General features: G+C 50.2%; 1 protein-coding gene across 1 annotated transcript in view; it reads left to right on the top strand.

Moving 5' to 3' along the window:
- ADCY4 (adenylate cyclase 4) overlaps nt 1-22223 on the top strand; it is a 66778-nt gene that overhangs the window by 15893 nt on the left and 28662 nt on the right. The window contains exons 4-14 of the mRNA XM_015412753.1: nt 569-718; nt 4017-4171; nt 4305-4416; nt 5830-5957; nt 8763-8921; nt 11052-11184; nt 12499-12678; nt 15860-15903; nt 17990-18076; nt 18753-18822; nt 21674-21771. Coding sequence (XP_015268239.1) covers nt 569-718; nt 4017-4171; nt 4305-4416; nt 5830-5957; nt 8763-8921; nt 11052-11184; nt 12499-12678; nt 15860-15903; nt 17990-18076; nt 18753-18822; nt 21674-21771 — 1316 coding nt within the window. The remainder of the gene's footprint in view (nt 1-568; nt 719-4016; nt 4172-4304; nt 4417-5829; nt 5958-8762; nt 8922-11051; nt 11185-12498; nt 12679-15859; nt 15904-17989; nt 18077-18752; nt 18823-21673; nt 21772-22223) is intronic.

The following is a 22223-nucleotide window of genomic DNA, read 5'->3' as shown; positions in this document are numbered from 1 at the left end:
ATTCTTCTTCGCCAGTTTGGTGTAGTGGTTAAGTGTGCGGACTCTAATCTGGGAGAACCGGGTTTGATTCCCCACTCCTCCACTTGCACCTGGCTGGATGACCTTGGGCAAGCCGTAGTTCTGATAAGAGCTGTCCTTGAAAAAGAGCAGTCCTCGAAAGAGCCCTCTCAGCTCCGCCTACCTCACAGGGTGTCTGTTGTGGGGAGGGGAAGGGAAAGGAGTTTGTAAGCCACTTTGAGACATGTTTGGGTAGTGAAGGGTGGGGTATAAATCCAATATCATCATCATCTTCATCATCATCTTCATCATCATCTTCTGCTTCCTCCTCTTCTTCTCAGAACTACCTTTAGTTGGATGACATCAGCCAACAAAGAGATTGTCCTTTTCCCTAGCTTTCTCCTTTGTGCTCTGTCTTCTCCACTTCCTGGTTTGACTTGCTATCTTTAGTTGGATGACATCAGCCAACCAAGAGATCGTCCTTTTCCCTAGCTTTCTCCTTTGTGCGCTGTCTTCTCCACTTCCTGGTTTGACTTGGTTTCACATGTTTTGTCTGGGCCTCTGTTCTCAGCTCTTGGCCAACCTTGTCATCTTTGTCTGCGGGAACTTAGTGGGTGCCTACCACAAGCACCTGATGGAGGTGGCCCTGCAAGAGACCTTCCATGAGACCTTCAACCTCATCCAGTCTCGCGTCAAGCTGGAGTCTGAGAAGCGGCATCAGGTGAGCACGGGAACACTGAGGGATTTGGAAGAAGTCCATCTGATCTCGGTCCGTTCCACCAGGTCTTTAATTAACACAGACTGGGCCCTGGCCTGGATGGCCCAGGTTAGCCTGATCTCATCATATCTCAGAAGCTAAGCAGGATCAGCCATGCTTAGCGCTTGAATGGGAGACCAACAAGGAAGTTCAGGGTCACTACGCAGAGGCAGGCCATGGCAAACCACCTCTGTTCATCTCTTGCCTTGGAAACCCTACAGGGCCACCATCAGTCAGCGGCAACTTGACAGCGCTTCCAACCACTTCCACACGGAGCTTTTCCATTGTGTTGGCTTCCAAAATAGAGTCAGTTTGGAGCATCCAAATGGCTAGGGTCGCCAAGTCCTACCTGTTGCTGCAGCGGGGGACTCCCGGCTCACTCCTGGAGTGTGTGTGCGCGCGCGTGCCACAACCACGTCACCCAGAAGTGACGCGACCACGCCGGGCATGCTGGGGGCGGGCCCATGACCATCCAAGGGGAAACCATAGAGTTTTCCTTTGGATGACCGTGGCCCCGCCCCCAGCATGCCCGGCGTGGTCACGTCACTTCTGGGTGACGTGCACGTCGCGTACTTTGGGGGTGGGGTTCCCCCTGGGGCCCGATCCGCCAGCGATGGGGAACGGGCCTCTGGGGCGGGGGTTTCCTCGCCCCCCGGGGGGACTTGGCAAGCCTACAAATGACTGTTCTGTAACCATCCCTTCCTTGTCCTCGATACACTTGTGCCCAAACTGGCTTTGTGTCGACCTTTTTTGGCAGAATGCAGTTCAAGCACATCCCCACGCCATCTGGATGGGGATGGGCGCATTTTCAGAGATCCGGCCCATGCTGGTAACTGTCATGGCTGCCCTTTGCCCTGCGGTGCCACCAGAGGGCTTTGAGTGAACATCGGTACTTGCTGAACAGAGTTTGAGTCCAGTGGCCCCTTTAAGACCAACAGATTTTTTATTTAAAGTGTAAGCTTTCGTGTGAAAAGCACACTTCCTCGGACACATTGGAACAAAATCTCCTCATAGGGGGGAAAGAGGGTGGTTGGGGGGTCAGTCGTTAAGAGGGGCCATGCAGAGCCAAGATGCATAGCATGTAGATTTGCTGCCATCCGTTGGTCTTACCAGCCACCTGATCCAGTTTCAGCTCTGCATATTCATCTTGGCTCTTTTAGGTGCCACGGGACTCAAACTTGGTTCTGCTGCTTCAGACCCATACAGATCTACCCAACTGAAACACTTTAGCAATTGCTGATTTAAAAAGAACAAAAAGCCCTCAGAAAGCCCCTTGGTGGCATGATAGGGAAAAATAGGATCTGCAAAGGACCGAGGGAGAAAGTGCCTAGAGAACTTATGTGTGGAAGCTGCAACGTGTTTCTGCTGTTGGGTGTGGCCTACTATGCTAATGAGTTCCTGCTGGGCTTTATCTCCAAAAAATCCCTGGCAATTACGTTTGCTGCCATCTGTTCATCTTACCAGCCACCTGCAGTTTCAGCTCTGCATACGGTATTCATCTTGGCTCTCATAGGTGCCACGGGACTCACACTTGGCTCTGCTGCTTCAGACCCACACAGATCTACCCAACTGAATTGGTACTTGCTGAAACACTTTAGCAATTACTGATTTAAAAAGAACAAAAAGCCCTCAGAAAGCCCCTTGGTGGCATGATAGGGAAAAATAGGATCTGCAAAGGACCGAGGGAGAAAGTGCCTAGAGAACTTATGTGTGGAAGCTGGGCCAGGGGTCATTTCCTGCAGGAGCACACAGGAGCAAACCCCACTGCCAATGCACAGGCTTCTGCATTCGAGGTGGTGATTAAATGAACATGGAGAGTATTCGCAGTGTGGGAGCATAGAATCATAGAGTTGGAAGGGACCTCCAGGGTCATCTAGTCCAACCCCCTGCACAATGCAGGAAATTCAAAAATGCCTCCCCGCCACACACCCCCAGTGACCCCTGCTCCATGCCCAGAAGATGACAAAGACCTCCAGGATCCTTGGCCAAACCGGCCTGGAGACTAACTGCTTCCTGACCCCAAAGTGGCGATCAGCATTTCCCTGGGCGTGTCAGAAAGGGCCACGAGAACTAAGCACTGAGGCAGCCCTTCCTGCCCTCCCTCTCATGATCTGCCCAAGTTCACAGAATCAGCATTGCTGTCAGAGGGCCATCTAGCCTCTGCTGAAAAACCCCCAAGGAAAGAGATGTGCTGGAGCTTAAACGTATTTAGAAGGTCATGCTTTCTGAACCCCACATATACAGCAGCTGCAGTGACATAGTGATACAAATTCTGTACATCAGAGTTCCCCGACGCCTGTGGGCACCATGACATCCACAGAGACTTTTTCTGGTGCCCGCCAAGAAAATGGGCAGGGCCCGGTGGGTCTTTTGCCCAGCAGGTCTTGTGATTGGCCGTCCGAGATCTGATTGGCTGTGCAGATTTTTAAGACGTTGCTTTGGCGGCAGCTTGCCACCACAGCACGAGGATCTTCACTGTATGACGGAAGATAAGCTGTGTGTGCACCAGGAAATATTTTTAAACAATAGAGTCCATTTAAAAGGTTTTGTGTTCAACAGAGCTTCTGCCCGAAATGTTGGAGAGTTACTATTAGATCTACGCATGACTTCGCTCCCTCAGATTTTGTGGTTGGCCCTGCCTCTTATGGCAGCCATTTTGTGTGAGAGCCAGTTTGGTGTGAGAGCCACTTTGGTGTCGTGGTTAAGTGCACAGACTCTAATCTGGGAGAACCAGGTTTGATTCCCCACTCCTCCACTTGCACCTGGCTGGATGACCCTGGGCAAGCCATAGTTCTGGCACAGCTGTTCTTGAAAAAGAGCAGTTTCTGTCAGAGCTCTCTCAGCCCCACCGACCTCACAGGGTGCTTGTTGTGGGGAGGGGAAGGGAAAGGAGTTTATAAGCCACTCTGAGACACCTTTGGGTAGTGAAGGGCGGGGTATGAATCCAATCTCCTCTTCTCTTCTTCTTCTCCTCTTTGTGGTTGTGCCTACCACTATGTGTCAGCATTCCAAAGGTATCTTCAGGCTCAACAAGGCAGGGGAGCCCTGTTTTACTCACACAGGGAAGCTCTCTTCTACAGCCAGCTCATACTAAGAATGGCCCTACGATAGGTGGAGAACGGATTCCAATAACTGATGGATTGTCAGTGCAAATAGTTCAGAAGTGAATGAGTGATGCAATTAGAGGGAAGGACATTGCAGTTGTCCCGGACTCAGCCCTGTCTTCTTCTTCTTTCTCCACCTGCTCCATCCATCCTACCAGGAACACCTCCTCCTCTCCATCCTTCCGGCCTACATTGCCTTAGAGATGAAGGCGGAGATCATAGAGAGGCTCCGGGACGGTGGCCAAGCACAGCAGAGGCACGAGAGCACCAACAACTTCCACAATCTTTACGTGAAGCAGCACAAGAACGTCAGGTCCTCTCTCCCACCCATCTCCCTTGATCCACAAAGTTGTCTGGCCCTCCTTTGGGAGAACTCGACGGCCTCTCACTGCCTCTCATAATCCAGCTCTCCTGACATCTCCCTCTCTTTCTCTGACCCCCAACAGCATCCTCTACGCGGACATTGTTGGGTTCACGCTCCTGGCCAGTGAGTGCTCCCCGAAAGAACTAGTTCTGATGCTCAACGAACTCTTTGGGAAATTCGACCAAATTGCCAAGGTGAGGAACGTAGTGCTTTCGTGACCGCGGAGCTCATGAATGTGCAGATCAGCTCCTAAATTACTAAATTAAAATGCTGGGCACCCTTGTTGACATCCTTGCCTACTTTCAGGAGTAGAGTGCCTAGGATTTGGATGAAAGCAATATCCATCCCGGAGCTGCGGTGGCTCAAGTGGTTCACGCTCCTGGCCAGTGAGTGCTCCCCGAAAGAACTAGTTCTGATGCTCAACGAACTCTTTGGGAAATTCGACCAGATTGCCAAGGTGAGGAATGTAATGCCTTCGTGATCAGCTTCTAAAGTAAAATGCTGGGCTCCCTTGTTGACATCCTTGTCTACTTTCCGGGGTAGAGTGCCTAGTATTTGGATGAAAGCAATATTCATCCTGGAGCTGCAGTGGCTCAAGTGGTCGCTGGCTCTTCGGCTTTGAAACGGAGATGAGCACCGCAACCCTAGAGTCGGACTTGACTGGCTTTCGAGCAAGGGGAACCTTTACCTTTAATATGTTTAAAAAGGGGGAATAGAAGGAGCTCAGCTGACTTAATGTGACCAGATCACCAAGGTGAGGAATAGGATGCCTTTGTGAGCACCGTGCCCATGAATCTGCAGCTCAACATCTAATGTCAAATGCTGGGCTCCCTTCTTGACCTCCTTATCTACTTTCAGCCATTTCCAAGGTAGGGTATTTGGGTGAACATGTTCATTATCCCAATTTCTAAAAAGGCGGATAAAAGGAGCTGACTAATTGTTGCCCAATTAATTTGCCGTCTGTAACTGAGAAGCTGTTTGCCAGTTATTCCGCACACCTGCACATGCAGCTGCTGGGTGACCTTAGGTCAGTTACAGTTATCTCAGAGCTGTTCTCTCAAGAGCAGTTCTCTCAGAGCTCTCTCAGCCCCACCTGCCTCACAGGGTGTCTGTTGTGTGGAGAGGAAGGGAAAGGAGATTGTAAACTGCTCTGAGACTCCAAGTGAAGGGTGCGGTATAAATCCAATCTCCTCCTCCTCCTCCTCTTCGTAAGGAGCTGGAAAGCTGGTATAGGCAGTACACCAAGATTCTTGCTAAAGAGTAAATGGATTTTAATCCCAGTCGTTCTGCTTGAGAGCACTATTTGGTATTAGCACATCAATTGGAGAAACAGAGACATCCAGCCAGCGGATTTCTTTGTTTTACAGACTTTATTGATCTTTCCAGTCAGCAGTTACGTTCCAGGGATCATCTCTGGATGAAGTTGTGGTAGAAAGAGGATTGTTGTGCTTGATATAATGCCTTTCATGGAATACATTTGTTCAGCTCCTCTGCTCCAGTAAATTCCCTCTCACTCTCCTCTTTGAAAACCTAGATTTCCACCTTCCAAAATTAGATAAGACTAAAATCAGGGCTCTCTTCAACCTCAATTGCTTCTTGTCTCTCAGGACAACGAGTGCATGCGGATCAAGATCTTGGGGGACTGCTACTACTGTGTCTCTGGACTGCCTGTCTCCCTTCCCAACCACGCGCGTAACTGTGTCAAGATGGGGCTGGATATGTGCCAAGCCATCAAGTGAGTGGAGGGCGACAGGACCCCAAAGGGGGAAGGAGGGGGGGGGAGAAAAAAACTGGGTTATTATTACCTCACATCTTCAGCTCATAGACACAGCGGTTTCCAGGGCTCTTTTTGTAGAAAAAGCCCAGCAGGAACTCATTAGCATAATAGGCCACACCCAACAGCAGGAACTCATTAGCATATTGGGCCACACCCCTGACAGCACAGCTCATTAGCACATTAGGCCGCACCCCCATGTTACCAGAAGTGTGGTCATCCAGCCACACCCACCTTTTGCTTGTTATTCTGTTTACCTTGTTTGTGGTCAAAACCCAGGGCCTTTTTTGTAGCAGGAACTCCTTTGCATGTTAGGCCACACACCCCTAATGTAGCCAATCCGAATGCGTTTCTGCTGCTGGGTGTGGCCTATTATGCTAATGAGTTCCTGCTGGGCGTGGCCAACTTGGGAGCCAGCCAGAACTCCGTTCCTGTGCGTTCCTGCCCCAAAATAGCCCTGGCGGTTTCCATAAACAGGCAGGCACAGAAATCTTAAAACGAATCCATTCAGATATGCAGAGCCAGCTGACCGCTGTGCGATTACAATGTGCTAACCTGAGAATGAGTTCTGAACCTGAATCTTGGGGCTAAAGGCTGACGGTACACATCGTGATATCCTCATGACTGCCAGGGGGCTGCCGCTGCCAATTTAAAGGAGATTTAAAAGGCCAGCAGGCTGAGGCACTCTTCCCTCCCCCCCTCTGCACATTTTCAAGTGCCAAAACGTCTGTGAGGTGTGGCCATTTTGGGACTTGAAAACAACACCTGGGGGGGGGAATTAAACAAGAGCGCCTCAGCCCCCCCGTGCTGTGGTCCTGGTCAGGATCAGGCCCTTGCTGCATTTTTAAATTGTTTTAAATGGTGGCCATGGCCGCATGGCAGACACAAGGATAAAAAGGGGGAAAGGGAGAAAAACTGAACCTAAAACCTAGAATTCAGAACCTAAAAGGGTTAGTCAAGAATGGGCCAACTCTAAAAATCTAATTATGAAACATACAAAAATATACATGTGTTTATTAAACACAAATTAAAATCACAAATAAGGGTCCATTCATACCTCATATACAAATATAAAAATACAAAGGCTGATGAAATAGACCTAACGCGTTTCGGCCTTCACAGGCCGTCCTCAGAGGTCTAATGCAAATAGAACATATTGGCTAATATGTAAACATATATACAATCATACATATACAAAAGATGAAATAAAGACCAGAACACAATTGTTCCAAAGTTTAACCACTGGGCAAAAATACAAACGAAACCTCCAGTGCAATCACATGTCCAGTGGTACTTCTCTCTGGTCAACTAAAATATTCTCCTGAGATTGTATAGCCAAATGTTCCCAATGAAATATTCCTTCAGTTTAGAGCAGTGTTGCTCAAAAAAGGATGCCGTCACATCTAGTTTGGCCCTGAGGCCTAGTGAGCCTAGGTGAACTTCAGGGACACTTCTGAAGGTCAAGTCAATTTGCTTGTGTGGGATACGATTTCTCACATGGACGATATGCGAGTCACAGTCTCTGGCTGGGAGTAGCAGGAGGCAGGGGTTTTTTTAAGAGCCAGTTTGGTGTAGTGGTTAAGTGTGCTGACTGTAATCTGGGAGAACCGGGTTTGATTCCCCACTCCTCCACGTGCAGCTGCTGGATGACCTTGGGCAAGCCGTAGTTCTGGCAAGAGCTGTTCTTGAAAGGACAGTTCTTGAAAGAGCTCTCTCAGCCACCCCTACCTCACAGGGTGCCTTTTGTGGGGAGGGGAAGGGAAAGGAGTTTGTAAACCGCTCCGAGACGCCAAGTGAAGAGTGGGGCATAAATCCAGCCTCTTCTTCTTCTTTTACATAGGCGTGGAAAGTGCTTGCTGTCACAGTTGGCTTACGGGACCCCTGTAAGGTTTTCAGTACAATAAATGTTCAGAGGTGGTTTGCCACTGCCTGCCTCTGTGTAACGACCCTGGGCTTCCTTGGCGGTCTCCCATCCAAATACTAACCATAGATGGCCTTTGGTTGCCAATCTCCCGGTGGTAGCTGGAGATCTCTTGGGTTTACTACTGGTCTCCCGGCAACAGAGATCAGTTCACCTGGGGAAAATGGGCACTTTGGAAGGTGGACTCTGTGACATCATACCCTACGGTTATGTCCGCTGACCGCCACTAGGCATTTGGCAATATTGTTCAGAGGACAATAGAGACTAGGATCCTGAAACCCCTAGAGAGCACCAATAGGAACTTTGGCGGGACGTTTAAACCCTCCAATGGGACTTGTGGGTGACTCTCTGGGACTGTATATAGTTGGCTGCCCGGCCAGTATTTGTTGTTTTGTTGAGTACCAGCAGGGCTCTTTTTGTAGAAAAAGCCCAGCAGGAACTCATTAGCATAATAGGCCACACCCAACAGCAGAAGCTCATTAGCATATTAGGCCACTTTGAGATTTGAAGCATGCAGAGGATGTGCTTAAACGTGGGACTTTGGGTCTCAGAACTTGTAAACCAGAGGGATGCTGGAAAGGATTTCTGTTTGTTAGGCAGGGTGTGTGTGTGTGTTTGTAAGGAGAGTCTTGCTCAGCAAACATGATTGTTCCGACTGCTGTCAAAGGCTGCCTTAGTTTTGTTAATGTAGTCATCACATTTTGAATTCTGCTTTCGAAATGCATGCAGTGAGGGCCAAAATAGGCAGTCATCGATGCCTTAATTGCTTCTGTGCTTTTTATTTTTGTTAGTGGGGCGCGGAAGACGTTTTAGTAAAAATCAAACAACTTTGCCTCGTCCTGCAGGAAGCTGCGTGATGCCACTGGCGTGGACATCAACATGAGGGTCGGGGTCCACTCGGGAAATGTGCTGTGCGGGGTGATTGGACTCCAGAAATGGCAGTACGACGTCTGGTCGGACGATGTGACGTTGGCCAATCACATGGAGGCGGGAGGCGTGCCAGGGTGAGAGAAGCAAGATGGTGAGCAGGGATGCTCCCAGGCGGAACAAGAGGGGAGGATGGCCTACTTAATGTTTGTGCTTGGATGTCGACCTCTAGTGGCCTGGGGGAGGACCTGCAGGTAACATCTATAAAAAGGGGGCAAAGATGTATTTGTTTGTAACATGGAATTGTGAAGGCGGTGGTTTGTAACTTTCATTTTAGGGCCAAGCTAGCCGTGATGCGTAGCTGCGGTGGCTCAAGTGGTTAATGCGGGGTGATTGGACTCCAGAAATGGCAGTACGACGTCTGGTCGGACGATGTGACGTTGGCCAATCACATGGAGGCGGGAGGCGTGCCAGGGTGAGAGAAGCAAGATGGTGAGCAGGGATGCTCCCAGGCGGAACAAGAGGGGAGGATGGCCTACTTAATGTTTGTGCTTGGATGTTGACCTCTAGTGGCCTGGGGGAGGAACTGCACGTAACATCTTTAAAAAGGGGGCAAAGATGTATTTAAGGGTATGGTGTCGCTTGTAACATGGAATTGTGAAGGAGGTGGTTTGTAACTTTCGTTTAAGGGCCAAGCTAGCAGTGATGCAGGGAGATAGATGAATGGATATCACCAATGTTTTTTACAGGGATTTTACTTGATAGTTGGATTGGGTCTGCAGTAGAGGAAGAGAGGATTTAATCCTCCCCTGTGTGGCATTTAACCCATCCAAGTTTACCCCCTCCCCAGTGCTGTCTTTAGTCTTTAACTATGGATGTTTCAAAAGACAGGAGCCTTCTCTATGACCTTTACCCCCTTATTACTGCTAAGAAGAATGCCAGGGAGGGGAATGGTAGTTTCAAAAGCGTGCATGGGGGATAGCTTACCTCCACCTTGTGTCAACTGTGCTCTCCAACAAACACTGGGAAGATGGAAAAGCGAGAGTGTGGTATAAGGGTTAGATTTAGGCTTGAAAGGCTACCTGCTATGGCAGGAGGCCTCCCACAGGCAACTCCCATTGCCTGCCACTGCTCCGGGTGGTGGCAGGAGAAAAAACAACAACAACGATGTCACTGACATCACTGCATCACATTCAGAGAGAAAAAAATGGAAGTGACATAGGGTAGCTCTAGGAATTGCTGGCAACTTTGTGGTCTTACCATAGAGGTTCTGGCAATTCCTAGAGCCACCCTTTGTCATTTCTGCATTTTATCCATAAGTGACGTGGGAACATTGGCAACATCACCAACATCACCAACATCACACACCCCATGACCATGCCCTCAGCCCTCCCATCAGTTGCCAGGCTCTGCCGATAGGCTCTGCCCGGCAGCCCTAGTTGGAGTGTCAGACTTCACCCTGCCATGAAGTTTACCATGTGACCTGGGCCCATCATCTCAGGTTTACTGTGAGGTTAAAATAGGACAGGGAGAACTACTTGGTGCTTGGGGGGGTCAACAGTGGGCGGGCTTCTAATGTCCTGACCCCACTGGTGGACCTCCTGATGTCACTGGTATTTATGGCCACTGTGTGATACAGAGTGTTGGACTGGATGGGCCTTTGACCTGACCCAACATTGGCATCTCTTATGTTCTTATGTACTCCTTGGTTAAAATAATAATGGATAAATAGATCTCCCATGTGACATTAGGTCTAAAGGAGATTTCAGTGCTGTTCTATTTCTGAATACATGCGCGCACACGGTAAGTGGATCCCTTGCAGGCAGAGAGCAGAAGTTAAACAAAATGCAGAATTATGATATCAGGAAAGCTACAGATTAATTGTTGGTAGTGCATTGGACTGGAAAAGGCTAAACTGGATAGCTTTACCCAGTGGCTCATTAATCCCTGGAAGTAACTAAATAAATGGTGAGATTATTCTGTATGCCCAGGATTATTTTATATGCCCATTTTATCTCCCCCCTCTCCTGCAGACTGGGAGGATTTTGACCGTCTTCCAGCAGTTGAGGATATAACAGATACAGGGTGCCCTCTAGTGGTGCACGTGGGGACTATCTGGCAAAGTGACGGGGAGGGGGAAACAGCAGATCCAGATGAGAACCAATGTCGGCGAATGGAAGAATTCTGCATCACTGCAGAAGGGGGGGTGCTGCCCCCTTCTGCTACATCCAGGAACTACACACGGGTACCGTTCCTTTTTTTTCCAGGAGAGTGCATATCACGGAGGCCACCTTGTCTCACCTGGATGGGGTGTACGGGGTCGAGGAGATCTGTTGCTGGCACCGTGATCCCTACCTGAAGGAGAACAGGATCAGAACCTTCTTGGTCGTTGATCCGAGGGTGAGGAGATGTGGGTTTCTGTGCGTCTCATCTCATATGAAAGACCTTCTAGGCCAGAGAGCTGGATGGCAAGAAGAGGGAAAGGCGCTTATTTTCAACGCAACACTTAGCACTGCGAGTGGCGACCGGCATGACCTACTGGGCTGTCCTCCTTCCAGCAATTCTATTCTGTATCCTCTTATTGGTTTGGGTCAGAGTCAGGCTTGTAGCTACGGTGGGGCGTCTTGGGGCCAGGCCTCCCCGATTTACTAGCCGGCCCCCCATGACTTCCCATCCAGCTCAGGGCCCCCGTGTGGCAGCAAGTGCAGGGAAGGAGCCGGGTATTCCTGCGCAGCTGCCTGGTGCGAGGGGCCAGAGTAAATTACCTTTATTTAGATTAGCCAGTGCCCCCCAAGAAGTTTAAATGCCCCCCGACTAAACGAATCCTGGCTACGGGCCGGGTCGGAGTCAGGGCCAGTTCCAGATTTCAAGGGGTCCTGGGCAGAGAGTGCCCGGGGCCTCCATCTCCTGCTCTGACCCCCCTACAGGACCCCCACTCATGCCCTCCTTCCCACTTGCCCACATCCTTCTGTGCGTCCTTCCTTCCCCCACTCGATATTGACCCTTCCTGCTGCCAATATGCCATTTCCCCAGTGGTGCCGGGCGGGGTCTGCAGACAGCAACGCCACCACTATGCCTGCTGGAAGTGCCCCCATTGTCCGCTACCCACAAGTTCTTCCACAATGACGTGTGGTTGGAGGGCTCTGAAGCAGTGGGCCCTGCCAGAAACCTCTGGCCCTGTCTGCTACCCTGTCTTAGGATATGTTGATGCCAGCCCTGCTCAGAGTGTCTTGCTTATAAAGCAGTGGCCTACTTTGAACTGGGGATCGACTACCACTCATTCGCTTAGCCACTGTGCCGTGCACTGTTGATTGCATGCATTAAATCGCTCTGATTGCATTATTCTTAATGGCCTAATCTGCCTTCAGTGTCACTGAGAACAGGAGGCTATAAATAGAGTAAATAAACGAATGCTGGTTCCGTAGTTTTGCATAATTTATTCTGTTGCCGATCGGCAGATCCAAGCTATCCCCCGTGCCTCTCTTTGAGATTTGACGCAGCATCGCTCACATGTTTCTCTTGCCCTCTTTTCATCACGATCATGAGCACTAGAAACTTGGTAAGATTGAGACACCTGCTCTTGGAACCCCCTATGGAAATCGACTCTTGCCCGGTGTGATTGCACATTTTGGGGTTCTTCACAGCACTGGGTATGGAGAAGGAGCCAGCTGGCTGGAATTCATCACTCACTCGGTGTCTTTGTGTTCCTCTTAGGCGGAAGAAGAAAACACCAATGACACACTATCACCCGTGTCGGGCGAGGGCTACAAAATGAGGGCGTCCGTCCGGATGACTCGCTACCTGGAGTCCTGGGGAGCAGCCAAGCCCTTTGCCAACCTCAAACACCTGGACAACCCACCAGAGTCAGCGGGATCGGTCAGGAACAACCACTTGGTACGTCCAACAGGGGGCGATCTTAAGAACTGCTGTCTATCTGAGTCAGCACTGGGCATTCTTGAGCCCGATGCATCAATGTTGGCAGACATGAAATTACAGGGAAACTGTGCAGAGCACTGCTAACTTGGGTGGCATGGTGGCAGTTCATTTTTATTCTACCATGTACCCAAGGAGAAAGTTGTCCCATTTCAGGTTCACAACCCACCATGTACCCAAGGAGCATAGTGTACTGTAGAAAGTTGTCCCATTTCAGGTTCACAACCACCCCATGAGAGAGAGACACACACAAAGAGAGAGAGTCTGACTGGCCCACGCTTACCCAGACAGCTTCATGGCTGCTCTGGAGTTGAATCCATATCTCACCAAAACCTGGCCTTGCATTCTAATCATTACAACACACGTGGCCTGTTTCTTCTTGGAATGCCTGTGTGCTGGTGGTCAGCATTGCTGGGAGAATGAAGTGGAAATGACTGGGCCTTTCTGCAGGAGACTGGGGAGAGAGAAGGGAGAACCCCCGGCCTCGAACTCTATGGGGTGCGAGGGGTGGTTGTTAAGCCTGGGGTCGCTGCTGTTTGGGAAAGAGGAAGGGTGCAGCAGGAAGTGAGAGTATGGCGAGTATGAACAGAAGGAAAGAATGTTAAGGCTCAAATGTGAACAAAATAATAGGGCTGCTTGGATAATGTTCTTAAGTCAAACATGTTTAGCCTGGAGAGGAGACGACTGAGAGGTGATAGGATCACCCTCTTCAAGTACTTGAAGGGCTGCCATCTAGAGGATGGTGTGGAGTTATTTTCTGTTGCCCCAGGAGATCGGATCAGAACCAACGGGTTGAAATTAAATCAGAAGAGTTTTTGGCTAAACATTAGGAAGAACTTCCTGTCAGTTAAAGAGGTTCCTCAGTGGAACAGGCTTCCTTGGGAGGTGGTGGGCTCTCCTTCTCTGGAGGTTTTTAAGCAGAGGCTAGATGGCCATCTGACAGCAATGCTGATTCTGTGAACTTAGACAGGTCATGAGAGGGAGGGCAGGAAGGGCTGCCTCAGTGCTTAGTTCTCGTGGCCCTTTCTTACACCCCCAGGAAAAGCCGATTGCCACTTTGGGGTCAGGAAGCCATTTTCTCCAGGCCAGTTTGAAGGGTTTTTTGGCCATCTTCTGGGCATGGAACAGTGGTCAAGGGAGGGGGGGAGGTAGTTGTGAATTTTCTGCATTGTACAGGGGGTTGGGCTAGAAGCCCCTGGAAGCCCCTTCCATCTCTTTGCTTCTATGATTCTATGTCAGTCTCTGAAGGCCCACCTGTTGAGAGCTTCATCAAAGACCACTGTCAGAGACATGGTGGGCAGCTCCTGAGAAAAAAGGTTTTTTGCTGTTCCAGTAACCCTGCTTATGGAACTTCCTCCACATGTTGATTCGCCTGGCACTTCAACTGATTTAGGGAGAGCTGCGACTTGGTGACTGTTAAGGTCACCAACTCCTGGTTGGGAAATTAATAATAACAACAACAACAACAATAATAATACTTCCAATTTATTGATCGCTCTTTCCCACACACCTGCGGGCTCAGAGCGATTTACAGTTACTCTTTGACAATTGGACTAACAATATTCGTGGGGGATAGAGAAGACAAACATACAGCATTTTTAATTACACACACATTGCAGCTAGCCGGGGCTTCATCTGCGGGCTGGATCAGTCGTGTTCCGTGTATTCTTGTCGGCTGGCTGATGACGTCAGGGCTTCTTGATGTCCTGCTGCCACACTGCCACCGCCTGGCCGACTCGCTCCACTGCAGGGAAGCCGAAACAGCTCTTTCATCTTTCGATCTCGCTGTGCCTTCAGAAGACACACCACGTAGCTAACACCTTTCCGAAGGGAGTGGTGTTCCCACTCCGTTACGGGTGGTTCCCAATTTATCTACTTGCCGAAGCTTTCGAATCGCTGGGTAGTACGATGAGCTAGGACAAGGCTTGGTTGCTCACACCAGCACGGGGCTAGAACTGCCAAAGCTTGGCAGTTCAGATGTTATAGTTAAGCAGGGGGGGAAATCCCCTGCGCCACCGCTCCCTTTTATTCATGGAGATTTGGGGGCAGCGCCTGGAGAGGTCAGAGTCCGGGAAGGAGAGGGACCTCAGGTGGGTCTAATGCCATAGAGCCTGCCCCCCAAAGCAGCCATTTCTTCCTGGGACAGGTGCCATCTGGAGATCACCTGTAATTCTGGAAGATCTCCAAATCCCCACCTGGAGGTTAGCAACTCTAGCAATTGTGTCCTAGCCTTGCATGGAGAAGGTCCAAGGTTCAGTCCTAAGGAAATAATAATAACCGTATGGCATTGTGTGTAGTGTAGCCAGGAGATCCAAAGGTCATCTGGCAGCCTTAAGTTCTAACTCTTTTAGCGTTATGTACCACTAGGTGGCGAACTAGACTTATTTTGGGGGGCTCAGAGAGTTCTGATAGAGCTGTGACTGACCCAAGGTCACCCAGCTGGCTTCATGTGGAGGAGGGCAGATTCGAATCCGGTTCTCCAGATTAGAGTCCGCTGCTCTTAACCTCTACACCCTGCCAGCTCTGTAGTCCTGGGTATCGCCAATGGAAGGATGTCAAGCGATCGCAAAAGCCCTTGTCTGCCTGAGACCTGGTGAGATGATACTCATCCAAATAGATGATACTGTGCTAGATGGACCAATGGTCTGATGTGGTGTGAGAGGGTTGGAATCCAAACCTTATGAGGAAAGGCTGAAAGAGTCGGGTCTGTTTAGCCTGGGAAAGAGAAGGCTTAGAGGGGACACGATTGCAGTCTTCAAGTATTTGAAGGGCTGTCATGTAGAAGATGGAGCGGATCTATTCTCTTGCTCTGGATTGCAAGACTAGATCTAATGGGTGGAAATTACAAAGGAGTCGTTACCAGCTAAATATCAGGAGAAACTTCCTAACTGTAAGAGTGGTTGAGCAGTGGAACAGTCTGCCACGGGAGGTGGTGGATGCTCCTTCACTGGACGTTTTCAAGCGGAGGTTGGACGACCGTCTTTCGGGTATGTTGTAGGGCTACCTTTCGATTATGCTCCTGCAGAGTGCCGGGGGTTGGACTAGATGACCTGCAAGGCCCCTTCCAACTCTAACATGTCCCTTCCAGCTCTTAACATTCTATGATTCCATGAGGCAGCTTTGTATGTTCATCTCCCTACAGGAGCTCTCTCTGGGGTCTTTGAATCAGCAGAAGACCTTGGAAAGGTAAGACGGGAATGAGGTTGGAGGAGGTATGAGTCACTGACAAAGTATGCTTCTCAGAATGGGGAGGAGGCGCAGCAAAACGCAGGAGGCTTTCTTGGTACCAGTGATCATGCTGCGTGGTTTTGAGCATGGAAGTTGCATCCCTGTTTGCGCATCCCAGTTCTATAAGCCAGAAATGCTGCTGAGTTCCTCCACAACCACAACTGAGTGATAGAACTAAACAGAGGTCATTTCGGGGGGGAACGCGGGGGAACACAGTTCCCCCGGGTGAGATGCGGGGGGTGGGGCACACGATGAAGCCCCGCCCCCTGCTTCCGGCTGCCCCGCTTCCAGCCCTCATTCAGCCAGGAGGAGGCAGGAGAAGAGGGAGGGTAAGTTGCTTCCTCCCTGCCTCTCCCCACCCCTGCCTGCCTGGGGCCAGGGAGGGCCTTCGCGGGGCTTCCTCACACTCCCACCGGCCTTGCAGGTCCACCGCCAGGCCCCTGATGTCAGGGGGTGTGGCATATGCTAATGAGTTATGCTAATGAGTTCCCCTAGTGCTTTTTCTACGAAATGACCCCTGGAACTAAAATGCCAGGAGTGATGGAACCCAAATGGGATCCGCTGTGTTCCCAAAGACCTCAGCAATGTAGTTTGCCCCCCTGTTATACCACTGGGAATGCTGAGGAATCGGGTCGTCTCAGGGCACTATGCTATGCGGAAGGTCACAGGGCACATACCATGTGACAGAACACCCTCGGGCTATCCAAACCCACTGCGGCTGAGTATGGTCATTTGTAGAGACTTGGACCCAACCAGCTTTTCCACTGGTGAAAATGGGAAGAGGCGGTCCCTTTTAACCAATAAGAAGGCTATACTGTGGAACATGAGAAATGCTTGGCCAAAAGCCATGGGGAAGGGGACTGTAATGAGGCAAGGAATCAAACAAGATGGAGTGTCTGGCTGGATCCAACAGGCAGCTGAGAATTACAAAATCCAAAACTTGTTCCAGAGAGGGATATTGTTGGAAAACAGACCAACAGTTAGAAGAACCTTCTGTTAGAGCTTTCTAAGGTTGAGAACGGATAAAAGGAAGTACTTCTTCACCCAAAGAGTGATTAACACATGGAATTCACTGCCACAGGAAGTGGTGGCGGCTACAAGCATGGACGGCTTCAAAAGGGAATTAGATAAGCATATGGAGCAGAGGTCCATCAGTGGCTCTTAGCCACAAGGTATAGATAGGGGCTCTGGGGCAAGTGATGCTCTGTCATCTTGGTGCTTGGGGGGGGGTGTCAACAGTGGGAGGGCTTCTAATGTCCTGGCCCCACTGGTGGACCTCCTGATGGCACCTGGTATTTTTGGCCACTGTGTGACACAGAGTGTTGGACTGGATGGGCCTTTGGCCTGATCCAACATTGGTGTCTCTTATGTTCTTATGACCAGTTGGCTTTGACATCTCTCTTGTTGATGCTGGACTTGTTTATGCACAAAGCTTCCAGCTTTCTGAGCAGTTGGACCAAGCAATTCCTAAGACTTCCTCCCATTTCCATCTGGTGGGTCAAAGTAGGGATTCTGACCTGGCCATAGAGGTGAGATTCTGTTATGGACCATGGCCAGGGGCTCCATAGTTTCGCAAAAGTCCCCAAAGAACTGACACGAGAGATCCGGGCTTACTTACAAGGACAGCTTTAATTTCCCATCAGAGTTATCAAAGCAGATGCAAGCTAAGCTTCAATAAGCTGGTCTAAAGAGCGCCACATCTGCACTGCAAAGCTTAGCCAAACTTTGAGACCAAGGGCATAACTGGAACTAGGCATCTTATACCCTAAATACTGGCTGTGAGCCAAAGAATGATTAATGAAACTGTCTGAAACATCTGGATGAGCCAGGACATCTTGCCAGGCCTTGAAGATAAGTGCTGCTAAGAAGCATGACAGACAGAAAGTTCCCCTACGACTCAGGGCAACTAAGCACCAATATGTAGCAAAGATGGAGTCACCCAGGCCAATACTGATCTGTTCATTCAGTATGGGTTCTCGCCACCACTCCATTCCTGTTTTTTTTTTTAGTCTGTTGAATCTTTCCTTTCATGGTTGTATTTCAGGGGTCGTGCCCCCAGAAGCCCAGACGAAGACCTGGAAGGCGTGGATGAGAAGTTCTTCCAACTGATTGAACAACTTAATTCACAGAAGTGAGTTCTGAGGTCACGAAGGCTGCCTGGGAGGCAGGAAGGAGCTGAGAAAAAGCGAGGGAGGGGACCGGAAGGAGGAAAGTGGAGATGTAGGATAAAGCAAGAGAAGAATGCAGAAATAGAAGGTCTAGAGAGAGCAAAGGAAGAACCTCCTAGAGCCTGAATATGAATATTGGTGGGAGTGGCTTGTCATGTCTCAATGTTCTAGAACATCTGCATACCTCAAAATTCCTTCTTTAAGGGGAATCCTTTAGGGGAAAGATGAAAATGGGGACGGGAACAATAGGGAGGAGGAAGAGAAGGGAAGGGAGAGTATGGAAGGCCCAGTCTGGAAAACAATGACAGGCAATGTTTCCTCTAAGCCGTGGAGTCTTGTAAGCAAAAACTCTACTTTGTGAGCTACCGGCATTAAAGTTGTGAGCGAGCGATTTGGCTAGTGCATAAATTTGTTTGCTCTGGAGCCATCTTTCCTGAGCTCAGACAAAAAGGTGTGAGCCGGAGGCTAAAAAACTGTGAGCTAGCTCACACTAACTCAGCTTAGAGGGAACACTGATGACAGGTGGAAAAGAGCCTCTCCTCTTTTACTGTGAAATTTGTGGGTGGCCAAGAACACCTGGGCTAACTGGGAAGGAAATGGGCGAAAGCACACAGAAACGTTCTTTCCCCTCCTTTTTAGGCAGTGGAAGAAATCTGAAGATTTGAACCGCATCACGTTGTACTTCAAGGAGCGCTCCCTCGAGAAGGAGGTGAGCCACAGAGGGCGGGGGTGGGCTGCCTGCTGCTGCCATCTGAAGCATTTGAGATCGGCTGGACTTGCTTTTGTGGGAGCTTCGTCAGGGCTGCATTTAATTGGATACCTTTTGGACATTCAGCACCACCGGGGGCACATTGGCTTAGGCCTGGCCTGATGTGATCCCGACACGAACAAGGGTGACCACATGAGTTCCCGTCTTCCTTTAGTGCGGCTGAGTCCATTCAAATCTCCAAATATGTTTTCCCTGGCTGGATTTCCTCTCTGCCGCTGAGCCATAAGCCAACCCTATGCTGCTCTGTACACCTCAAAATCCTTGTCCTACTTTGCCAGCTCCTGCCATCCGTACAGAAGAAGCGGTGGTGCCCACACACAAGGGTGCCAGCTAGAGGTCAGGAAATTCCTGGAGGTTTGGGAGAGGTGCTTAGGGACGGCCGGGTTGGGAGAGGGGGTGGACCACAGTGTGGCATAATGTCACAGAGTCCACCCTAGGGCTGCCAGGTCCCCCTGGGGGGCGGGGGTTTGCCCGCTCTAAGGGCCCCCAACCTGCCGGCCTGGATCTGGCCACCAGTGTCCCCTCTAAGCTGAGTGAGTGTGAGCTAGCTCACCATTTTTTAGCCTCCAGCTCACAGATTTTTGTCTTAGCTCAGGAAGGAGGGCTCCAGAGCAGTGTTCCCTCTAAGCTGAGTTAGTGTGAGCTAGCTCACAGTTTTTTAGCCTCCAGTGCACAGGTTTTTGTCTTAGCTCAGGAAGGATGGCTCCAGAGCCAAATAATGTATGCAGTAGCCACATCGCTCACTCACCACCTTAATGCCAGGAGCTCACAAAGTAGGGTTTTTTGCTCACAAGACTCCACAGCTTTGAGAGAGCATTGCCGGCCACCAGGGGGAACTCCGCCCCCAAAGTGCCTGAATCGGGCTGACGTGCCCGGCGCGATGATGTCACCCGGAGGTGACATCATCATGCGGGGCACGTCGTCCGGGGGATGCTCTAGGATTTGGCCTTAAAACTCTATGGCACCATAGAGTTTCCAACCCAAATGCTAGAGCATACCTCAACAATGTGATAACATCACTTCCGAGGGATGTCATTGTGGCACAAGCTCCCGGACACTCTGGCTCCCCCCCACTGCTGGATGCCGGGTAGGGACCTGGCAACCAGAGTCCATCCTCCAGAGCAGCCATTTTGACGAAAGGTCTATTGACAGTTGTTGGCCCAATGCGCCCAGTGAAAATGTCAAGAGCAGGCTGGAAATGACCAAACCAGCCCCTTGAATCAGTGAAGCCTCCTGTTCGGATGCAACAGATCTTCGATAATCAGCACCCATGGTAAAGGGTTCCATTGAACATCTCTAAGGCCACCACTGGAGACAAAACGCCAGACCACGGGGCCAGTGTTCCCTCTAAGGTGAGTTACAGCTGTTGGCCCAATGCGCCCAGTGAAAATGTCAAGAGCAGGTTGGAAATGATCAAACCAGCCCCTTGAATCAGTGAAGCCTCCTGTTCAGATGCAACATATCTTCGATAATCAGAACCCATGGTAAAGGGTTCCATTGAGCATCTCTAAGGCCACCACTGGAGACAAAATGCCAGACCACGGGGCCCCTTTGACCAACCCCATGAAGGCAGTGCTAACATTCAACTTTTGAGAGGAGATTAAAAAAGAAAAGAAAACGTATCTATGAAAGAGTAGATGACGTGATGCAAACACACCCTGTGCCCAGCCAGGCTACACCATGCCAATGAGGGCATTTATTTAACAGACTCTCCTCCCCTTTGTTCCTCCAAAGATCTCAAGGGGTGTAACATGTAGTCGGCCTTCATCAACCCGCCTGTATCCAATATTCCCGCTAAGCTGTGGGGTCTTGTGAGCAAAAATTCTACTTTGTGAGCTACTGGCATTTAAAGTTGTGAGCAAGCAATATGGCTAGTGCACGAATTAGCTTGCTCTGGAGCCATCCTTCCTGAGCGAAGACAAAAAATGTGTGAGCCGGAGGCTGAAAAACTGTGAGCTAGCTCACACTAACTCAGCTTAGAGGGAACACTGCCTGTATCCCATTCTTCTTCCAAGGAGTTCAGGGTGGGGTGGGGCTCTCCTCTTCTTCTGTCTTCACAAAACCCGTATAAGGTAGGTTTTGTTGAGAGAGTGTGAGCGGCCCATGGTCACCTAGTGAGTTTCATGACATAGCGAAGATTTGGATGTGGCATTTTCAGGGCCTGGTCCAACATTCGCCAGGACATCATACTGGTTCTCTGCTCTCCTTAGGGTTACCAACTCCCATTTGGTAAATACCTGGAGATTTGGGGGTGGGGCCTGAGGAAGATTGGGTTTAGGGTTGCCAGCTCTGGGTTGGGGAATACCTGGAGCATTTGGGGGTGGAGCCTGGGAAGGGTGGGATTGGGGGGGGAGGTACCTCATCAGGGTATAACGCCATGAAGCCCACCCTCCAAAGTAGCCATTTTCTTCAGGGGAACTGATCTCTATTGCCTAGGGATCAGTTATAATTGCGGGAGATCTCCAGGCCCCACCTGGAGGCTGGCAACTAGTGGCGTTTGAGGAGGAAAGGGACCTACGTGGGATGTAAAGCCATAGAGTTCCTCCTCCTCAGCAGCCACTTTTTCCAGGGAAACCGACAGGCGGCAGCTAGAGATCTCTTGGGATTTCAACTGATCTCCAGGTGACATAGATGTGATCTGGACATCAGTTGTAATCCCAGGAGATCTCTAGCTGCCGCCTGTAGATTGGCAATCCTGGTACCGCTTGTGCAGAGATGTACCCAGTGCCTTGGCCCACGGTTGGAGTTTCTCACCGTGGTCTCCCTTTTGTTTCTCTACTAATCTCCTCAGTACCGACTCTCGGCGCTCCCGTCTTTCAACTACTACACGGCTTGCACCTTCCTGGTTTTTGTTTCCAACTTCCTCATCCAGATCCTCGTGGCCTACAAGTAAGGAGGAGGACTTTGTGTGTGATACGTACTCCTTGAACCCACCCATGATCACCCATGTGCAGCTCACCGAGGTGTTTCCTGGCCCCCCCACTTCTTTCTTCTCTGAAGCAAAGAACTAAACTCCGAAGCAAAGAACTAAACTCAGCTGGGAGCCAGTTTGGTGTAGTGGTTAAGCGTGCAGACTCTAATCTGGGAGAACCGGGTTTGAGTCCCCACTCCTCCACTTGCACCTGCTGATGTGACCTTGGGCCAGTCACAAGCTCTGGCACAGCTGTCCTTGAAAAAGAGCCGTTTGTGTCAGAGCTCTCTCAGCCCCACCCATCTCACAGGGTGTCTGTTGTGGGGAGGGGAAGGGAAAGGAGTTTAGTAAGCCGCTCTGAGACTCCAAGTGAAGGGTGGGGTATAAATCCAATCTCCTCCTCCTCCTCCTCCTCCTCCTCCTCCTCCTC

Source organism: Gekko japonicus, unplaced genomic scaffold, assembly GCF_001447785.1.
Source record: "Gekko japonicus isolate JY-2015 unplaced genomic scaffold, Gekko_japonicus_V1.1 scaffold669, whole genome shotgun sequence".
In the NCBI taxonomy this organism is placed as follows: domain Eukaryota; kingdom Metazoa; phylum Chordata; class Lepidosauria; order Squamata; family Gekkonidae; genus Gekko; species Gekko japonicus.
This window is presented reverse-complemented; position numbering and strand designations above follow the sequence as displayed.